General features: G+C 39.8%; 1 protein-coding gene across 2 annotated transcripts in view; it reads right to left on the bottom strand.

Moving 5' to 3' along the window:
- TLN2 (talin 2) overlaps positions 1-16,520 on the bottom strand; it is a 320,515-nt gene that overhangs the window by 214,413 nt on the left and 89,582 nt on the right. For both annotated transcript variants that reach the window (XM_088446408.1, XM_088446417.1), the window contains exons 3-6: positions 5,381-5,546; positions 2,745-2,842; positions 1,780-1,909; positions 734-886 (exon numbers count right to left, since the gene is read on the bottom strand). In XM_088446408.1, the coding sequence (XP_088302534.1) occupies positions 734-886; positions 1,780-1,909; positions 2,745-2,842; positions 5,381-5,516 (517 nt within the window). In that variant the 5' untranslated portion in view covers positions 5,517-5,546. The remainder of the gene's footprint in view (positions 1-733; positions 887-1,779; positions 1,910-2,744; positions 2,843-5,380; positions 5,547-16,520) is intronic.

The following is a 16,520-nucleotide window of genomic DNA, read 5'->3' as shown; positions in this document are numbered from 1 at the left end:
ACAAAAAGACACAAAGCATTTCAAAATCGCAGAAATAATGACAACTATATCATGCTACAGTAGCTGTAAAGCCAGTGGGTCACAATATATTGAACTAAAAATATATATAATAAATGGGAGCGCTTAGATTGAGTTAAGAAAGATTTGACTTCACATATAATAAAAACACATTATTAACATTATATAAATAACTAATCAAACTAACATCTTGTATGCATACGAGTGATTTACTAACCTACTACGTGGGATCTTTTAAAATGCCTGGATACTAACTCAACAGTTAATCCACTGCATGAGACTGCCTAATCAAATTTTGCTGCTAAAATAAGTGTCCTAGCTGCATATCGATTAACCGCAAATATATGTGATTGTTTGTCAGTATTGGTCCAATGTTTGATTTTATTGTGTATTATATTTGAAGTAAAATAATTCTTAACTCAATCTAAGCGCTCCCATTTGTTGTATATATTTTTAATTCACTTAATAATGCGGATTACCAGATCCACATATATATGGGTGCTGCTGGATTGAATTGGGTTAAAACAAATTTCTTTATCGGATTCATATACATACATTTCTTATTATAATTATTTGCCTTGTTTATACTCCCTATAATAGCGCTCACTAAATAGCATATTTTTTGTTTACGTGTCACAATATATTGAGGATACAGGATTATAAAGACATATGATGTTTCATTCATATGAACACCTTTTCCCCCTTGCTCACTCACACTCATCCTCTGTGTGAAGCTTAGCTTTCAGTTTCTCCATTTTTTTCTCATCTCGGAGGAGTGTTCTGTCCTTTTTTAATGTTCCTGTAGGTTCTTCTTTCTTCTCTTCAGCAGTCTCACGGGTCAAAGAATACTCCTCATAGTTTGTTATACCTGGAGCAAAACAAAATCTCAATAGCCTGATCTTTTCCTAAGACTTATATCCTATAACTATTTATCCTATTTCCATCTGCAAATTGCAAGAATCACAAAGGGTATTTTGTAAATCTAACGAATAATGACACCATATACAGAAGTTTTAAGAACTAGAGAAAAAATTATAAAATCGGCCTCTTTAAAGAACAAAATGACACCAAAAGACATTAAGCAAAATGTCATTTAAATATATATAGAGGTTGAGTCTTCCATATCCAAAATGCTTGGGACTGGAAGTATTTTGGATATCGGATTTTTCCATATTTTTTAATATTTGCATACAATAATGAGATATCTTAGGGTTGGGACCCAAGTCTAAATACAGAATGCATTTTTGTTTAATATACACCTTATACACACAGCCGGTAGGAAATTTTAGCCTGTAGGAAATTTTATACAATCATGTTGTGCATCAAAGTTTGTGTACATACACAAAATTAATTTAGGTTTCATATACACCTTATACACATTACCTGAAGATATATACACCTTATACACATTACCTGAAGATGATGTTATACAATATTTTGAATAATTTTGTGCATTAAACAAAATTTGTATACATAGAACCATCAGAAATCAAAAGGTGTCACTATCTCAGTCATGCTAAAAAAATTCCGTATTTTGGCATATTTGGATATGGGAGACTCAATCTCTACATATACCACTTATGAACCTAAATAACAAGCTCATAAACGTAAGCTTTCTCTTTCTCTATTTAACGTAAAAACAAAAATATATTATTTGGGAAATATTTGAAATGTAGCTGGCCTATCTCAAATAATTTTAGTGGCCAAAAAGTATCCATAACTCATTCCTGCTAAGCAACAAGCAAGGGAAAGTTGTCTCACCTATCCTGCTGCAGATGGTCACTAGAAGTTCACCCACGGTCTTGGAGTCATCCACCATTATCATTTTCGCAGCTCCATCTAACATTCGAATCTTCTGGGGTCGCTGTTTCTTTTTATATTCCAGGATATCCTGAAGGGACAGTGGTAAATAGGGTAAAGTGGGAATGATAAGTCTACGGAAGGAGCCAGGGGTCTTTCAATAACAGAGAGCGCATGGGCCAGGAACACATTATATGACTGGAGAAGCTGACAGTGGACTACAATAAAGGAACGATCTTCTAAACTGTTTCTCTTCAGCTTTTCTGAGTTATTACTAAGCTACAATATGTAGATTAACACTTTCTGACAAGCATAACATATATAAGTGTTCAACTAGTTAGCAAGTTCCATGTATTTTGCTGTATATGTGATATATGTTTAAGAAGGTTGTGTGTGTAACTACTGTAAGTGCAAGGGGTGCAGCTGCTATTGGGCCCAGAGCTGAGGGGGGCCCATCTTCCTTGTCAAAGTTACATGTGTTATATACATTTTTCACCATTGGGTGGTACATAGGGGCCATTACAAACGTTTGCTATGGGGCCTTCAAATACTTCGTTACACCCCAGGTTGCATGTATCTTCTATGCCTCAAGTTATATAAAGAATACAATGAGGTGGTCAAGGATAGTAAAAGCCATGGATGGACTTATGCACAGTCTGCCATTCTGAAATTCTGATTTCACAGAAAACTTCATTCATTCATATGATTTTGGGTCCCTGTGGTTTTACATGAATTCTCAAGAGCCAAGTTACAGTGAGCCAGTAGATATGTTACTTATGCATTCATACAATAATAAGATGTACTAGTTTTAATGACAAAAAAGCATGGCCCACTGTAGATTATTTTGTTAATCACTATCTATGCATCTGGGGCTCCATATCAATGTGTTTAATGCATAAGCCATAAATTGAATATTTGGCCTATACCCCGTTCCTCAGCATGTAATAATCCAGGGTCCTGCCAGCCTCCAGCCAAATTCCTTTCCTTGGATCTTCATCTGATAAGAACAGGCCAAAGTCGAATGCTGTGGGCAAAGGGAAGAGGTCAAGTCACACAGAGTGCTCTGGGGTCTATGCCCAGAATCTGAATGCAGCACAACACAGCACTGTTTACTTGAACAAGAAGCTCCATTGTGCAAAAAAACAGAGACTGCATTAACAATGGAAACATATGAAGAACAGTTCTAGAGGAAGGAAGACTCCTGGAACATTTTTTATTACATTTTGGGCACTAGTCAATAACAATATCTTTTGGTGAATTTAGAGAAGATAAAAACTAACATAAGATTGCAATAGAGCTTGAAAACTACAGATTTTTCAAACAATCATATCCATACAATGTACACTACCGTTCAAAAGTTTGTGGTCACTTAGAAATGTCCTTATTTTTTAAAGAAAAGCACTGTTTTTTTTTCAATGAAGATAACATTAAATTAATCAGAAATACACTCTATACATTGTTAATGTGGTAAATGACTATACTAGCTGCAAACGTTTGGTTTTTAAAGGAAATATCTACATAGGTGTATAGAGGCCCATTTCCAGCAACCAGCACTCCAGTGTTCTAATGGTACATTGTGTTTGCTAAGCGCATTAGAAGACAAATGGATGATCAGAAATCCCTTGAAAACCCTTGTGCAATTATATTAGCACAGCTGAAAACAGGTATGCTCGTTAGAGAAGCTATAAAACTGGCCTTCATTTGAGCTAGTTGAGTATCTGGACCATCACATTTGTGGGTTCGATTATACTCTCCAAATGGCCAGAAAAAGAGAACTTTCATGTGAAACTCGACAGTCTATTCCTGTTCTTAGAAATGAAGGCTATTCCATGCAAGAATTTGCCAAGAAACTGAATATTTCCTAAAACGGTGTGTACTACTACTTTCAGAGAACAGCACAAACAGACTCTAACCAGAGTAGAAAGAGAAGTGGGAGGCCCCGGTTCACAACTGTGCTAGAAGACCAGTACATTAGAGTCTCTAGTTTGAGAAATAGACACCTCACAAGTCCTCAACTGGTAGCTTCATTAAATGGTACCCGCAAAATGCCAGTGTCAACGTCTACAGTGAAGATGCGACTCTGGGATGCTGACCTTCTAGGCAGAGTGGCAAAGAAAAAGCCATATCTGAGACTGGCCAATAAAAGGAAAAGATTAATATGGGCAAAAGAACACAGACATTGGACAGAGGAAAATTGGAAAAAAGTGCTATGGACAGACGAATCGAAGTTTGAGGTGTTTGGATCACACAGAAGAACATTTGTGAGAAGCAGAACAAGTGAAAAGATGCTGGAAGAGTGCCTGACGCCATCTGTCAAGCATGGTGGAGGTAATGTGATGGTCTGGGGTTGCTTTGGTGCTGGTAAAGCGGGAGATTTGTACAAGGTAAAAGGGATTTTGAATAAGGAAGGCTATCACTCCATTTTGCAATGCCATACCCTGTGGCAGCGCTTGATTGGAGCCAATTTCCACATCCAACGGGACAATGACCCAAAGCACACCTCCAAATTATGTAAGAACTATTTAGGGAAGAAGCAGGCAGCTGGTATTCTGTCTGTAATGGAGTGGCCAGCGCAGTCACCAGATCTCAACCCCATTGAGCGGTTGTGGGAGCAGCTTGACCGTATGGTACGCAAGAAGTGCCCATCAAGCTAATCCAACTTGTGGGAGGTGCTTCAGGAAGCGTGAGGTGAAATTTCTTCAGATTACCTCAACAAATTAACAGCTAGAATGCCAAAGGTCTGCAATGCTGTAATTGCTGCAAAAGGAGCATTCTTTGAAGAAAGCAAAGTTTGAAGGACAAAATTATTATTTCAAATAAAAATCATTATTTCTAACCTTGCCAATGTCTTGACTATATGTTCTATTCATTTTGCAACTCATTTGATAAATAAAAGTCAGTTTTCATGTAAAACACGAATTGTATGGGTGACCCCAAACTTTTCAACGGTAGTGTATATTATTCCAACTCTGTTGTGCCCTAAAAAAATTACATGGTGCTGTCCTCACCAATAGAAGTTATCCACAGGGCCATATTAAAGCCCAAGGGGGCCCATTTGCAGCAGAGTCGCTCCTCTGCATCTTATCTATGCCACAAAGTGGGTGCCACCTCCTCTGCGGCACCTTCTTCAGTGTGATATTTGGGAAGTTGGCGCATAGTCACAAGAGCGCAAAGGCTCTGACAGTGCTAGAGTCTTTACTTTCACTGCACGGCTCCATCTTCCTGAAGATGTCACTGGAAAGATGGCACTGCGGAGGAGGAAGAATCCATTTGCTGGCACAAGGCAAGTATACTATGGTTGCAGGGTACACAATGCACACTCTGTATCCATTAGAAATACACCTATGGTTATCCTAAACCTGAAAGGATGCAATGCAAATGACGACGCTATATTGCAGTGGTATGAAAGTTGCCACTATTCATTTAAATAATACAAGGGCAGACACTGCAAAGCATATCATCATTTATATACAATACACATAATGGATATTATTTTATAATATGTTACAAAAATGCAACACCACCATGGCCAGTTGACATTCGGCAAAATGGGTAAAAATACCTTGGCCAGTCTGAGCCTCGGGGACCCTCTCCCGGATGATCCGGCAGGCATCATAGACCGCGGTAGACGGTTCAAATTGCATGGTCTTCACCACATTACACTGCCGGACACAGATCTTCAGCGACAGGGCAACCATGGTGACTGCTAACTGGACAAACCCTGCGCACTGAACACATTGTAATGAACAAAATCATTAAAATGACAGAGAAAATGTATACAATATGTAATACGGTTATTTTCTAAATAGAGAAATGTGAACATTCCATTTTGAACAAGTACCCATTTTGGTCTATAAAAATAAATATATACCATATGGAACGGATATATGTATACTATGGGCACAGAATTGGCAGAAGAGACCACATATCATCCTGATCAGTAGTTCTGCTGCACATTGTGTTGAAGTATCTCATTGGAGGTCTGCTGTGACAGTAGAACAGATCCTACTACAGAGATATGGAAACAAGGAGAGTTACAGAGAGAAAGATGGTGGGAGGAGAAAGAAGGAGATACTGTATACAAATGAGATGTACAAAGAGAAACAGAATGGCACACCAGGGACATAAGACTAAAAGGGGATGAGAGAACAAAAGTAAAAGAGAACGGGTAAAGATAAGAAATAGAAAGGTTTAGTGGACTACACAAAAAAAAAAAAAAAAACAACAGAAGGCTCATTACAGAGGAAGCGAGGGAGATATTACTCTAGAAAGAAGTAGTACAGAATGTGTAACATCTTCACGGCCTGTGTGAGGACATTCTCTGCAATATGGTAACAAGCAGCATGATCTGTGTGTGACGAGAGCAATGTGTAATTACAGATCACAAATTCACAATACTCTCTCCCCTCTGGGAACCATTCCAAGAAGAAATGAGTTTAACAAGAAGCGCGTGGAGACTTAATTGCCAGTAAAGGGTGCACACCACATCCCTGCCACAAAATGTCATACTAACTTTTCTAGCAGCTTTGTCTGTTTGGCTTTTTTATTTTTTTACATAACCATTACAAAAATGTGAATGAGCTGGGAAAAAAAATAGCTGCAATTTATTCCATTAGCAAAAATGTTATAGCTTGGATAAAGAATAGAAATGGCAATTGTGACACTTCAGATACTTAAATTAATGAAAAAAATAGCAGAGTTAGAATATATTTAATTTGTTATTAGGAGTTTTCACTGTCAAAGCAAAGTACATATTCTTGATTTCATAAAACCAAACTCAGATAGATGCATCGCTTCTACAGCGTTCTGGGTGACATGAGGACAGTTACTGTACATGAGAGGGACACTAGAATGACACAGCTTATAGCTACACTAAAGAAACAGATATAAATATAAACGGTAGTAGCAGCAGCAGCATGTACAATAATCATTAATGGATCCAGCACAGCCTGTGCATTTAGGTTTGCCGACAAATCATGTCTGCAAGCATTAAGTCACACAAAGGGCGGTATTCAATTGATTTAATGCGCCTGACAGGAGATCGCCGGGCGCTATTCATTGATGCCTGTTATCACGCCCATAGAGGTTGGGTTTAGCCACGTGAAATGGCTACACTCGACCAAAGTGATGGGCACGATCACGAAAAGTGCAGTTTGGGCGCCCAAAGAGGTAACTTTTCATCCATTTCAGCTCGCACCCCCCAGGAGGTGTGAGCTGAAATGATGCGCCGAAATGATGGGCGAAACAATTGAATTCCGCCAACTGATTTTGTAAAAAGATGCAACAAATTTCCTGTTACTGATTTTATGCAACTTTAATTCAAATGATTTCATGTGAAGAGAACAAAGACAAATACTGCACAAAATTAGCAAGACACACGTTAAACCCATAAGGATTGTGAATAACCAGAGTTGTGTGCAAAAGCTGAGCCAGCAACACATAAGGCAACAATGACAGGGTATGTATTAGGGGGCTTTACAGAAAATTGTTCTCATGATGAGAGCTAATTTCAGAGTCGTATGTTCCACCCCTTCATCCCTAACATACACCACCCCTCATCAATCCATCTTTCTTCTTATCACACCTTACACCTGTAGCACATATCTGCCCTCAGGGCTCCTCTGCAGCCCACTTCTCCTCCCATGCTCCCAGTCCTTATAATATCATCAATCCAATCACCTGTCCTGTGGGTGGACAAAGTGGCAGTGCAAAAAACGTATATTACACTATGATCATGTGTCACTCACAAGCCTATGATTAAAAGTCTGGCAGCTCAATCATTCTGATTAGCTGCCACAATGTTTTGACTTCACGGTCAAGCTGGCCATACACTACCAACTTATTCATCAGAACAGACCAACTGAACAATTGTCTGACCAACAGACATGAAGTTGCCCATACACTCAAAGAGTGTCCATCAGATACGCAAATATTCTCTCTCTAGAGGTCATTTGTCACAAGCTTTTCATATTCCTCATACATTTGACAGCATAGCACAGGACCTGGCGGCTCACTTACTGTATGCCAGGCAAGTCGTGTTGCGTGGCATATTGAGGTTAGACGTAGGAGGACCCATCTGTATGTATGCATGTAAAAATAAAAAAAATAAAAAAAAGTGACATGGTTTAACCCCAAATTGAATTAATAGATGAACACTTCAGGATCCCTTGGAAGGTAGTAGTGTAATAAAAATGGTTTCTTAAGAGGGACCTAGAAATGTCTTTATTAAAGTGATTTTTTTTTTTTTTTTTTTTTTAATCTACTTATAACACCATAACCAGCTCCAGACCTCTGAGCCTGTTCTGGCACTGGAGATTTGAGCAGGGGAGGGGGAAGGGAAGCAGCGTAGGGTTCCCACCCTCCATTTTACAGTAACCAGCACCGGGCTGAACCAGCCTGGGGGCTTACACACTAGCCCCCTGCTAGTGACAGTGACAGACACGACTAAGTAAATTTACCCCTATGTGTATGAGGACACATCTGTATATGGCCCTCTTGCAGCAGAGCGTCTTCAATGGAAACCCACCATTTAAAACCGGGTGTGAAATGCCATTCAATTGAACAGCAAAATAGTAGTGTTGTAAAATTGGTTGATCAAGTACTTCCTCCATTACTGGTCTAGCCAATTGAGACCTTGCTAACTTTTATTTGGGGGGAATCGCAAATCTATAACACTGTTTCTGGAAGGGCACCACCACCGGGTATGGGACAAATACAAAAGTCGGGGTAAAATGTATTTTCTTGCCTTTTTTTTTTTACGCAAATTGCATTTTCCCTGGCAGTTCTAACGTGATATGATGGTGGGTGCCAAACGTATGGGACATTTCATTTTTGAAGTTGTGCGGACATTCAACATTCCCTCGATCTAGTGTCGCGTGTGTACCAGGAATCCCTCATGGTAGGCATTACCACCCACTGTAGATAGTGCTATGGCCGACCACAGGTGCTTAATGAGCGGCATGCGGCCAGAATTGTCCATGGTAACAGACAGGCGATACTGGCTCAAATCACATCCACATTAAATGCAGGAAGTAGCAGGCGCATGCCCAGCAGATCAGTGCAGTGTTCCTTTGCTTCCATGGTATTTGGGAGCAGAAGACCCACCAGACTGCCCCTGTTAACACTACGATACCAGACACAGCGCCTCACCTGGGCTTGTGACATTGCTAATCGGACCCTGGAGAACTGGCAACATGGGCATTGTCCGATGAATCATCGTTTCAGTTGTTTTGGGCTGATGGCAGGGTTTGCGCAGACCCATGAAGCCATGGGCCTCAGTTGTTAACAAGGAACAGTTTGCTTGATGACCATTTGCAGCCCTACTTGGACTTCAAGTACCTTCCACAACTACAGAATATTCCAGCAGGATAATGAACAGTGTCATCGGTCCCAAGTTGTCCAGAATTGGTTTGAGGAGAATTCTATAGGGTTCCGACGAATGGTGTGGCCATCACATTCGCCCCAAAATGTACCCATTTTAAAAATATCAGTGAGTTCTCTTGTGGAATCGATGCCATTAAATTTGCTGCACTTTGCCGGGTTAGAGGTGGTCCTACACGATACTAGTCACCTATCCCATGACTTTTGGCCCTTAACGGTATGATCTTTATAACAATGGGGCAGATGTATTACCTTGGAGAGAAATAAAAGGGAGAAAAAGTACCAATCAGCTCCCGCCATTTCAAACACAACCTGTAACATGACAGGAGCTTATTGGTTGGTACTCTCTCCAAGGTTTGATACATCTCCCCCAATATCCTTAACCCTCTACAGACTTTTATACTTTATTTTCTCTTCAATCAGCATAGTGAAAACTATAGTATAAAGTACAATAAAGGATGTTTTTTTGTATATTTTTGAAACAAAAACACTGTACAATGTTACAATCATAAGAAAGGTTAAGTTATGTGAACTGGCAGTTTGTTCGCTCAATATGGTACATAAGCTGTTCTTTTATTACATTTTATGGTGTAGAGCAGTGGTTCCCAAACTGTGTGCCGTGGCACCCTGAGGTGCCTCGGGACACTCTCAGGGGTGCCTCAGGTTGGTGGTCCAGCACCAAATCTAACTAATAAGGGTCAATGTAAAACATAAAATATGTGAACAAACAGAAGCGCATTCCTGTACACCATCACACAACTGAACCCAAGGATAACAGTTAAGCACAAATGAATAATTTTTTTCTAAATTTTTCAATAAACTTTATGCTTAGGGGTGCCGTGAAAAACAAAGAGTTGATACTCTAGGGCGCCGTAATTCAAAAAAGTTTGGGAACCACTGGTGTAGAGGAAAAATTGAGTATATTATTATAGGGGTCAAATTGCACATCTGAATTTCTTCATTAACAGTAATAAGTCATGTTCAATGTGAAAAAAAAAAAAAGTATATATATAAAAAAAAAAAAAAAAAAAAAAAACAGTTGACTAAATGAACAAAGATATATGATAAAAAGCAGCAACAAAAATCGTCAGATCATAAAACAAGATTCAAACCCCAGTGAAATCAACATTGCACAATGAGTTCTAACAAAGAAAGACACTGGCAGACGCAAAGGAGACAATGTTACAGGATTAAAGGGCTCTAGTGCTCTGGCATACAAAAGTGGCGAATGAGGGATCGCTCCAGGTGTGCAAGGATTATCCTTGCTACAGACCTGGCACAGACCAAAGAGGAACACACTTCTCACAGATCACTGACATTTCATACCATGCACTACTACATAGGCAAGAAAAAGTTTAGTATTGGAATGTAAATGGGGTAGCTCAGGTTACTAAGCTGGGTATTCATATCTGCTAAGTTTTTTCCTTGTTTAAGATACATTTTCTGACATTAAAGGCAAAATTCGCAATATAGAAGATGTAAGAAGTGGAGATACAACAGCATAATCCACTGTGATGATTTTAGAGGACATTTGTAAAAAACAGGATAATCTTAAAGAGTTTACTGGATTTTTTTTTTTCTACAAAATGATTTAGGGGTTAGTAATCTATATACAGTATCAGCAGATTTTAGAAAGTGCTGTTGATGGTGGGTACCTAATGTATGCACATTTCCTTCTGAGTACACACTATACGATGTGTACTCAGCCGACGGAACAACGTAATGAAACGATATACAGTAACGCACCAGCCGGACACACTGAACGATCCGGTGTACAACCGTGCAATAAATAGTTACATCCTATATATTGTAGCATTACGTCATTCATCACATCGTCCCATTTGCTCTGCAACAGATGGGACGATGCAATGAATGAGCACTGTGCACGTGCGATTGGGCGTTCACACTATACACTCCGCACAATATATCGTTCCGATCAAGTCAGAATGATATATCGTAGGCTATTTCTCATAGTGTATATCCAGCTTAACAGCACTGGGTCTTTCATGTATTCTCCCATCTGTTGTGCAGAACAGCAGATGGGACGATACGATTAACTACCATCGTTACAACGGATGAAACATGCAACCTATACGATGCTATGATATATCACTCCAATCCACGTCAGAATGATATATTACATAGTGTGTACCTGGCTTAACAGTCCAGATTTATTACACATATTGTGAAACCTAATTCTAATGACTTTATAAATGTAAACATGACTGAGGTAGCGTTTCCACTAGGCTGTTTTAGACCCTGCCCGATTTTAAAAGGGCAGAATGTGCCCTGCCCTCCTTGGTGGCGCCCCGCTAAAACAGCCTGCGGGTGCAGTCCCCACCCACGGGCCGCAGTGTCCTGCAAGTGGGGAAAATTGCGGTATATCTATTACTGCCAGTGATTGGATGCCAGACGCATGCGCCCAGTGTCTATTCACATTAACATGAGCACTTGGGGGCAGCCCGGCCTGTCCGTAAGTGCTGGGCATGCCCCCCCCAGGGGTGATGAAAAGGGGGTACGTCTTAAAGACCAGCCCCCGTTTCCTGTGGCCACCCCCCTTTTCCAGGGTGCAAGAGTTCCCTTCTCTAGATTCGGTGCTCTGCCCTGCGCCAGACAAAGAGTGAACACTAATGGTGGGTACACACTGGGCGATATTACTGAGCGACTGCACGATTACGACATCGTAATCATGCAATCGCTCAGTAATCGTGCACTTTTATGTCGGAAACGACAAGTGATGCGCACTCCCGCTGGTCGTTTCCGACATTGTCCATCGCCTGAACATGCAGCACAATCTGACGATAACGACAGATTGGCATGTTCAGGAATGATGGACAGTGCCTGCACTGAATGACATATCGTTCAGTGCAGACACTACAGGGGATCAGGAACGACGGTACGATTACGATGTCGTAATCGTGCTGTCTTTCCTGATCGCCTAGTGTGTACGCACCATAACTGAGGAGTTTCTTTTTTTTTGTTTATATCAGGTATTCCTTACAGTTGTTTTAAAATTAAAGTGGACAGCTTTTAGTTTCATAATGTATTTTAATGATCTCATGTATTATGAATATTGATATTGGTAGAAAGAAATAGAACACTGTTATTGAATACATACATTATTATGAAGCACATTTCACATTCAATGGTTTTGTAAAAATAAATGCAAAATTTCCTTTTTATTTCTCATGTTTTATTCAACAGTATACAATGCTTGATATTAACTCGTTAAATCTAAGAATAACCTAGGGATTTGTAGTCGTCTCTACCTGTTACTGCCAAAATGTCACAAAGCATCATATAAATACATGAAATACCTGGCGCTAAAAGCAAATTATTGAGTGCCTGTATTCTATATTAAAATGTTTCAATGTACTGTAAATATAATTTGTATTCCAATACAGGGTATCCGATTACTTGACACTACTACTCAAAAGGGAATAATAAGAAACACAATGCTAAAACAATAAAAAGGTTTTTATCTGAAGTAGAAAAAGATATGTAGAGAAGTAGGGATGATAGATACCCTCTGCTGATGACAATAGTCAAACTGAATTATGACTTTTCTCTGCAAAAGTATTTGTGGAATTTAAAAATATCTTAAATGCAGAGAGATGTTACCAATCCTTCCCTCATATGGGGAACAATGAGCACAAATGCTCAAGAGCTCTGTCATCCTGTAAATACACCAATCATTATTGTACAGAATTCAGGGTCATGTCACAGTCCTACAATAGGGGGCATATTAGAATTATTTTAGGTCATGTCTTGCAGCACAAAGCTGTATGCTATTATACATGTCACAGAGAGCAAGAGACGTATTTTCCATAGCAACAGTACATTGGGTACCATATGAAAAGAGTGTTTCATTTATATGTATCAACGTATTAATATAAAGGAGAAGGGCAATTAACTGGGAAAAGACTGTTTTAAAATGTTGAGCATGTACATGTATGGGACCTATTATCAGCAAATCCATTTTACAGAGAATAAGACGATGCATAACAATTTCTGCTGTATGGTGATTATGTCAGACACACCTATATAAACTCTGCGTCTCCTTACATGGTGATGAGTAGCACTACTAGGCAATTTTACTAGAAGGGAAAGTCTAATGGCCTCCATACATTATCCAAAGGATTGCGATATCCTGCGACAGGAACGGAAATGCCATTCAGAAATTCGGACCAGCAGCCACAGATGTTACCCGATCCGTCGGAGCATCAGGGAAATTCTCTATGTTAAATTTCACCGATTTGCAAATCACAATTCTATTTTGATCGTGATCGGCAAATCAGTGAAATTCAACATGTTCGATTTCACCGATCCAGAGATGCCGAATTGCAGGAGCACAGCAACGCGGCGATCCATCGCTAGTATATGGGCCCCTTAAGAGCTGCATGAAGAAACGCAATGTAATTTACCATCCAAAATAAGGAAAGAATCCAGTAGTTGGAAAACCCCAAGCCACAAACATGCTGTATATTACAATAAATACCTAAATGTCAAATAGGGGGTTTACTTTTACACCAAAAAGTCATTTACTAAAATAAAAACGGGTGCTTGGCAAAAACTGTTGCAATCCCTGATACTCAATGACTAAGGGGCCTATGTATTAATCACACAATTGCAGCGATTATCAAGTACCCATTTTGCTGTGAATATTTTCATTTTTAAGGAAAATATTTGTGCTATGTTCTAAGGTAAAATTGGCAGGAACAGCAGTTGCAGTAACCACTCTCCCTAAGTTTTAAATCCTTGCATTTTGTAGGTGGACAGAAGTGTCCACATACATCTGTTTTCCGTGTGCTACAAGTCGCGCTAGACATAACGTGGGAGCTCCGTATGACTCGGTAGCACAGAGCGTCTTTCGTGCAACTTTAGCTTCAAATGCATCTTATTCGCACAGTGATGCGAATATGTAACAAGCAGATTCTGCTGATTAAAATGATGTGCAGCATGCCTATGTTCTGTGTGCGACTGCGGGTGTATTTGCATGTGAAACCATACGTTACAGTGTCAGCAACTATAACACTAACATAGCATTTTACAGATACACCCGCAGTTGCTATCAGAATATAGGCATGCTGCACATCATTTTAAACTGCTTGTGCTACCTATACGTATCGCTGCACGAACAAGACACATTTGAAAGGACGCACGAAAAGACGCTCAGCGCTAACTACTCACGCCACGTCGTGACTTGAAGGGATGCTTAAGGCGCAAGAAAGATAGATGTAGGAGGACACATCTGTATTTCACATTTGTGAGAGACTTCTCCTGGGGCAAGCTGATACCGCGCATGCACACAGCGTCAGTCTCTGCCGCCTCCTTAGGCTTGAAGCAGTTTATGCCATCTGAAGATGGTGTAAACTTACAGGGCCTAACAGAGGTCATATCGCAGTCCCCATTGATAATAATGGGGACTGCGGTCTGTAGTGCTAATTAATACTCTTCTGGAGATGTCGGTTAAATCTCATGCATTGTGCTATTAGTACATAGTAACAGTTCTTAATTATACAGAAACTGCAGTTTCTACATAATTTTAAGGAAAAAAAAGCTTGATAAATAAGCCCCTTAGCCACATAGTATATGTGCTAGGATAAACATGGAGTGCAGTGGTTATCAACTCCAGATCTCAAGTAACCTCCAACAGGTCATGTTTTATGGATAGATTTAATCATGCACAGGTGAATTAATCTATTTTGATGGGTCAGTATTTACCCCACCTGCTTCCACAGACAAAAATCCTCAAAACATGACCTGTTGGGAAACCTGAGGATTGATGTTGGGAAAAACTGCTGTAGTGGATGGACTGTTCCATTGGTGACCCCATAATCTGAGCAGACTATTCTGTTTATAGCAGCTAGGCAAGTCCCAAATGACTTGAATTCAAAAGGAGAATTGAAAAGAAGAGGTTTCAAAGACTGTGAAAGCATGTCACAATTGAACGGTATCTGGAACAGTAACAGTGCTTGATTGACAATGTGCTGTGTGTTAAGAAGGGATCCCCACTCAAACAACTTTCAGCCAACAGTGGCCCTGTGAAAGCAGACTGTCAATGGCGGGGACTAAAAGAAATTCTCACAGTTACTACACAGATACAGATGGTCTTCAGCCAGTGAAATAACAGCTGAGTATAAGAGGCATATCAAAATGCACATGTCGTACGATGTAATAACCTCCACTCCTGTCAGTGGGAAAAAAAAACATCTGTGGGTATAGTCTAAGGAACAAGCACAGGGAACGAAATTGCTGAAAAAAAAAATGGTTTGATTTGATTAATCTTGGTTTCTGCCATTTCATAGAGATGAAAGACCCAATATGGCAGCAGCAACATAAATCCATTTTTCACAATTATAACTACTGACCTCTTTGCAGATGGAGGGGTCAAATCAGAGTAATATGACAACCCTAGAATGTCAGGGCCTCTTTTAGAGACTGTCTGACACTCATGATGTGCATAAACATTGAACAAAGTGGCATTTTCTCTATTCACTAGCCACCGAAGCAAGTGTACCAAGTGATACCTACAATCACATTTTGAATTTATTAACTACTAGCGTTTGCCCACAGCATTGCTTGCGTGGATGTCTGTTATTGCTCAGCGGAACTAATTTTAGAAAGACAGTAGTGGCATCTAATCTTGTGATGTACATTTGATATGTAGTATTTGTCTTGGTGTGCCATCTACTGGATTGACATGTATAGCGCAACTTCATGAGTCTCGATAAGCTGCCTGATTAGTGCTTAATATATAGTTGGATTCTTCTGCAAAATGGATCTTGAGATATATATCTATGTATTTCTATATGCATACATATATAAATGTTTGTGTTCAGGGTGTGCAATATTTTTATATTTATATACATATAGTCATTTTGGACTTGAGTAGACTGTACAAACTCCAATAATAATGCTGCATGTAACTACACCACTTCGTTCATTGCATCATCCCCATTTGCCCTGCAGCAGAGCAGTTGAACGATGAACGTTGGCCGGCAACGCAGGATCGGGTGCACACACTACACGACATGTATGATATAGATGTGTGCACATACCATCTTAGTCACACCATGCTGTGGTTTTACTCGGTAGCGCAGTGTCTTTTGGTGCAAATTTTTCCCTTCAAATGCGTCTTATTCGCAAAGTGATGAAACAGGATGCACAAGCAGCTTCTGCTGGTTAAAATGATATGTGGCATGCCTATACTCTGTGTGCGACTGCAGGTATATCTGCATGCAAAAATGATACATTACAGTCGCTGACACTGTAATGCAGCATTACACATGCAGATACACCCACAGTCGCACTCAGTATAT

The sequence above is a fragment of the Taudactylus pleione genome, unplaced genomic scaffold, assembly GCF_031769625.1.
Source record: "Taudactylus pleione unplaced genomic scaffold, aTauple2 ptg000019l, whole genome shotgun sequence".
In the NCBI taxonomy this organism is placed as follows: Eukaryota; Metazoa; Chordata; class Amphibia; order Anura; family Myobatrachidae; genus Taudactylus; species Taudactylus pleione.
Note: the sequence above shows the minus strand (reverse complement) of the source record. Positions and strands in the feature narration are given on the sequence as shown.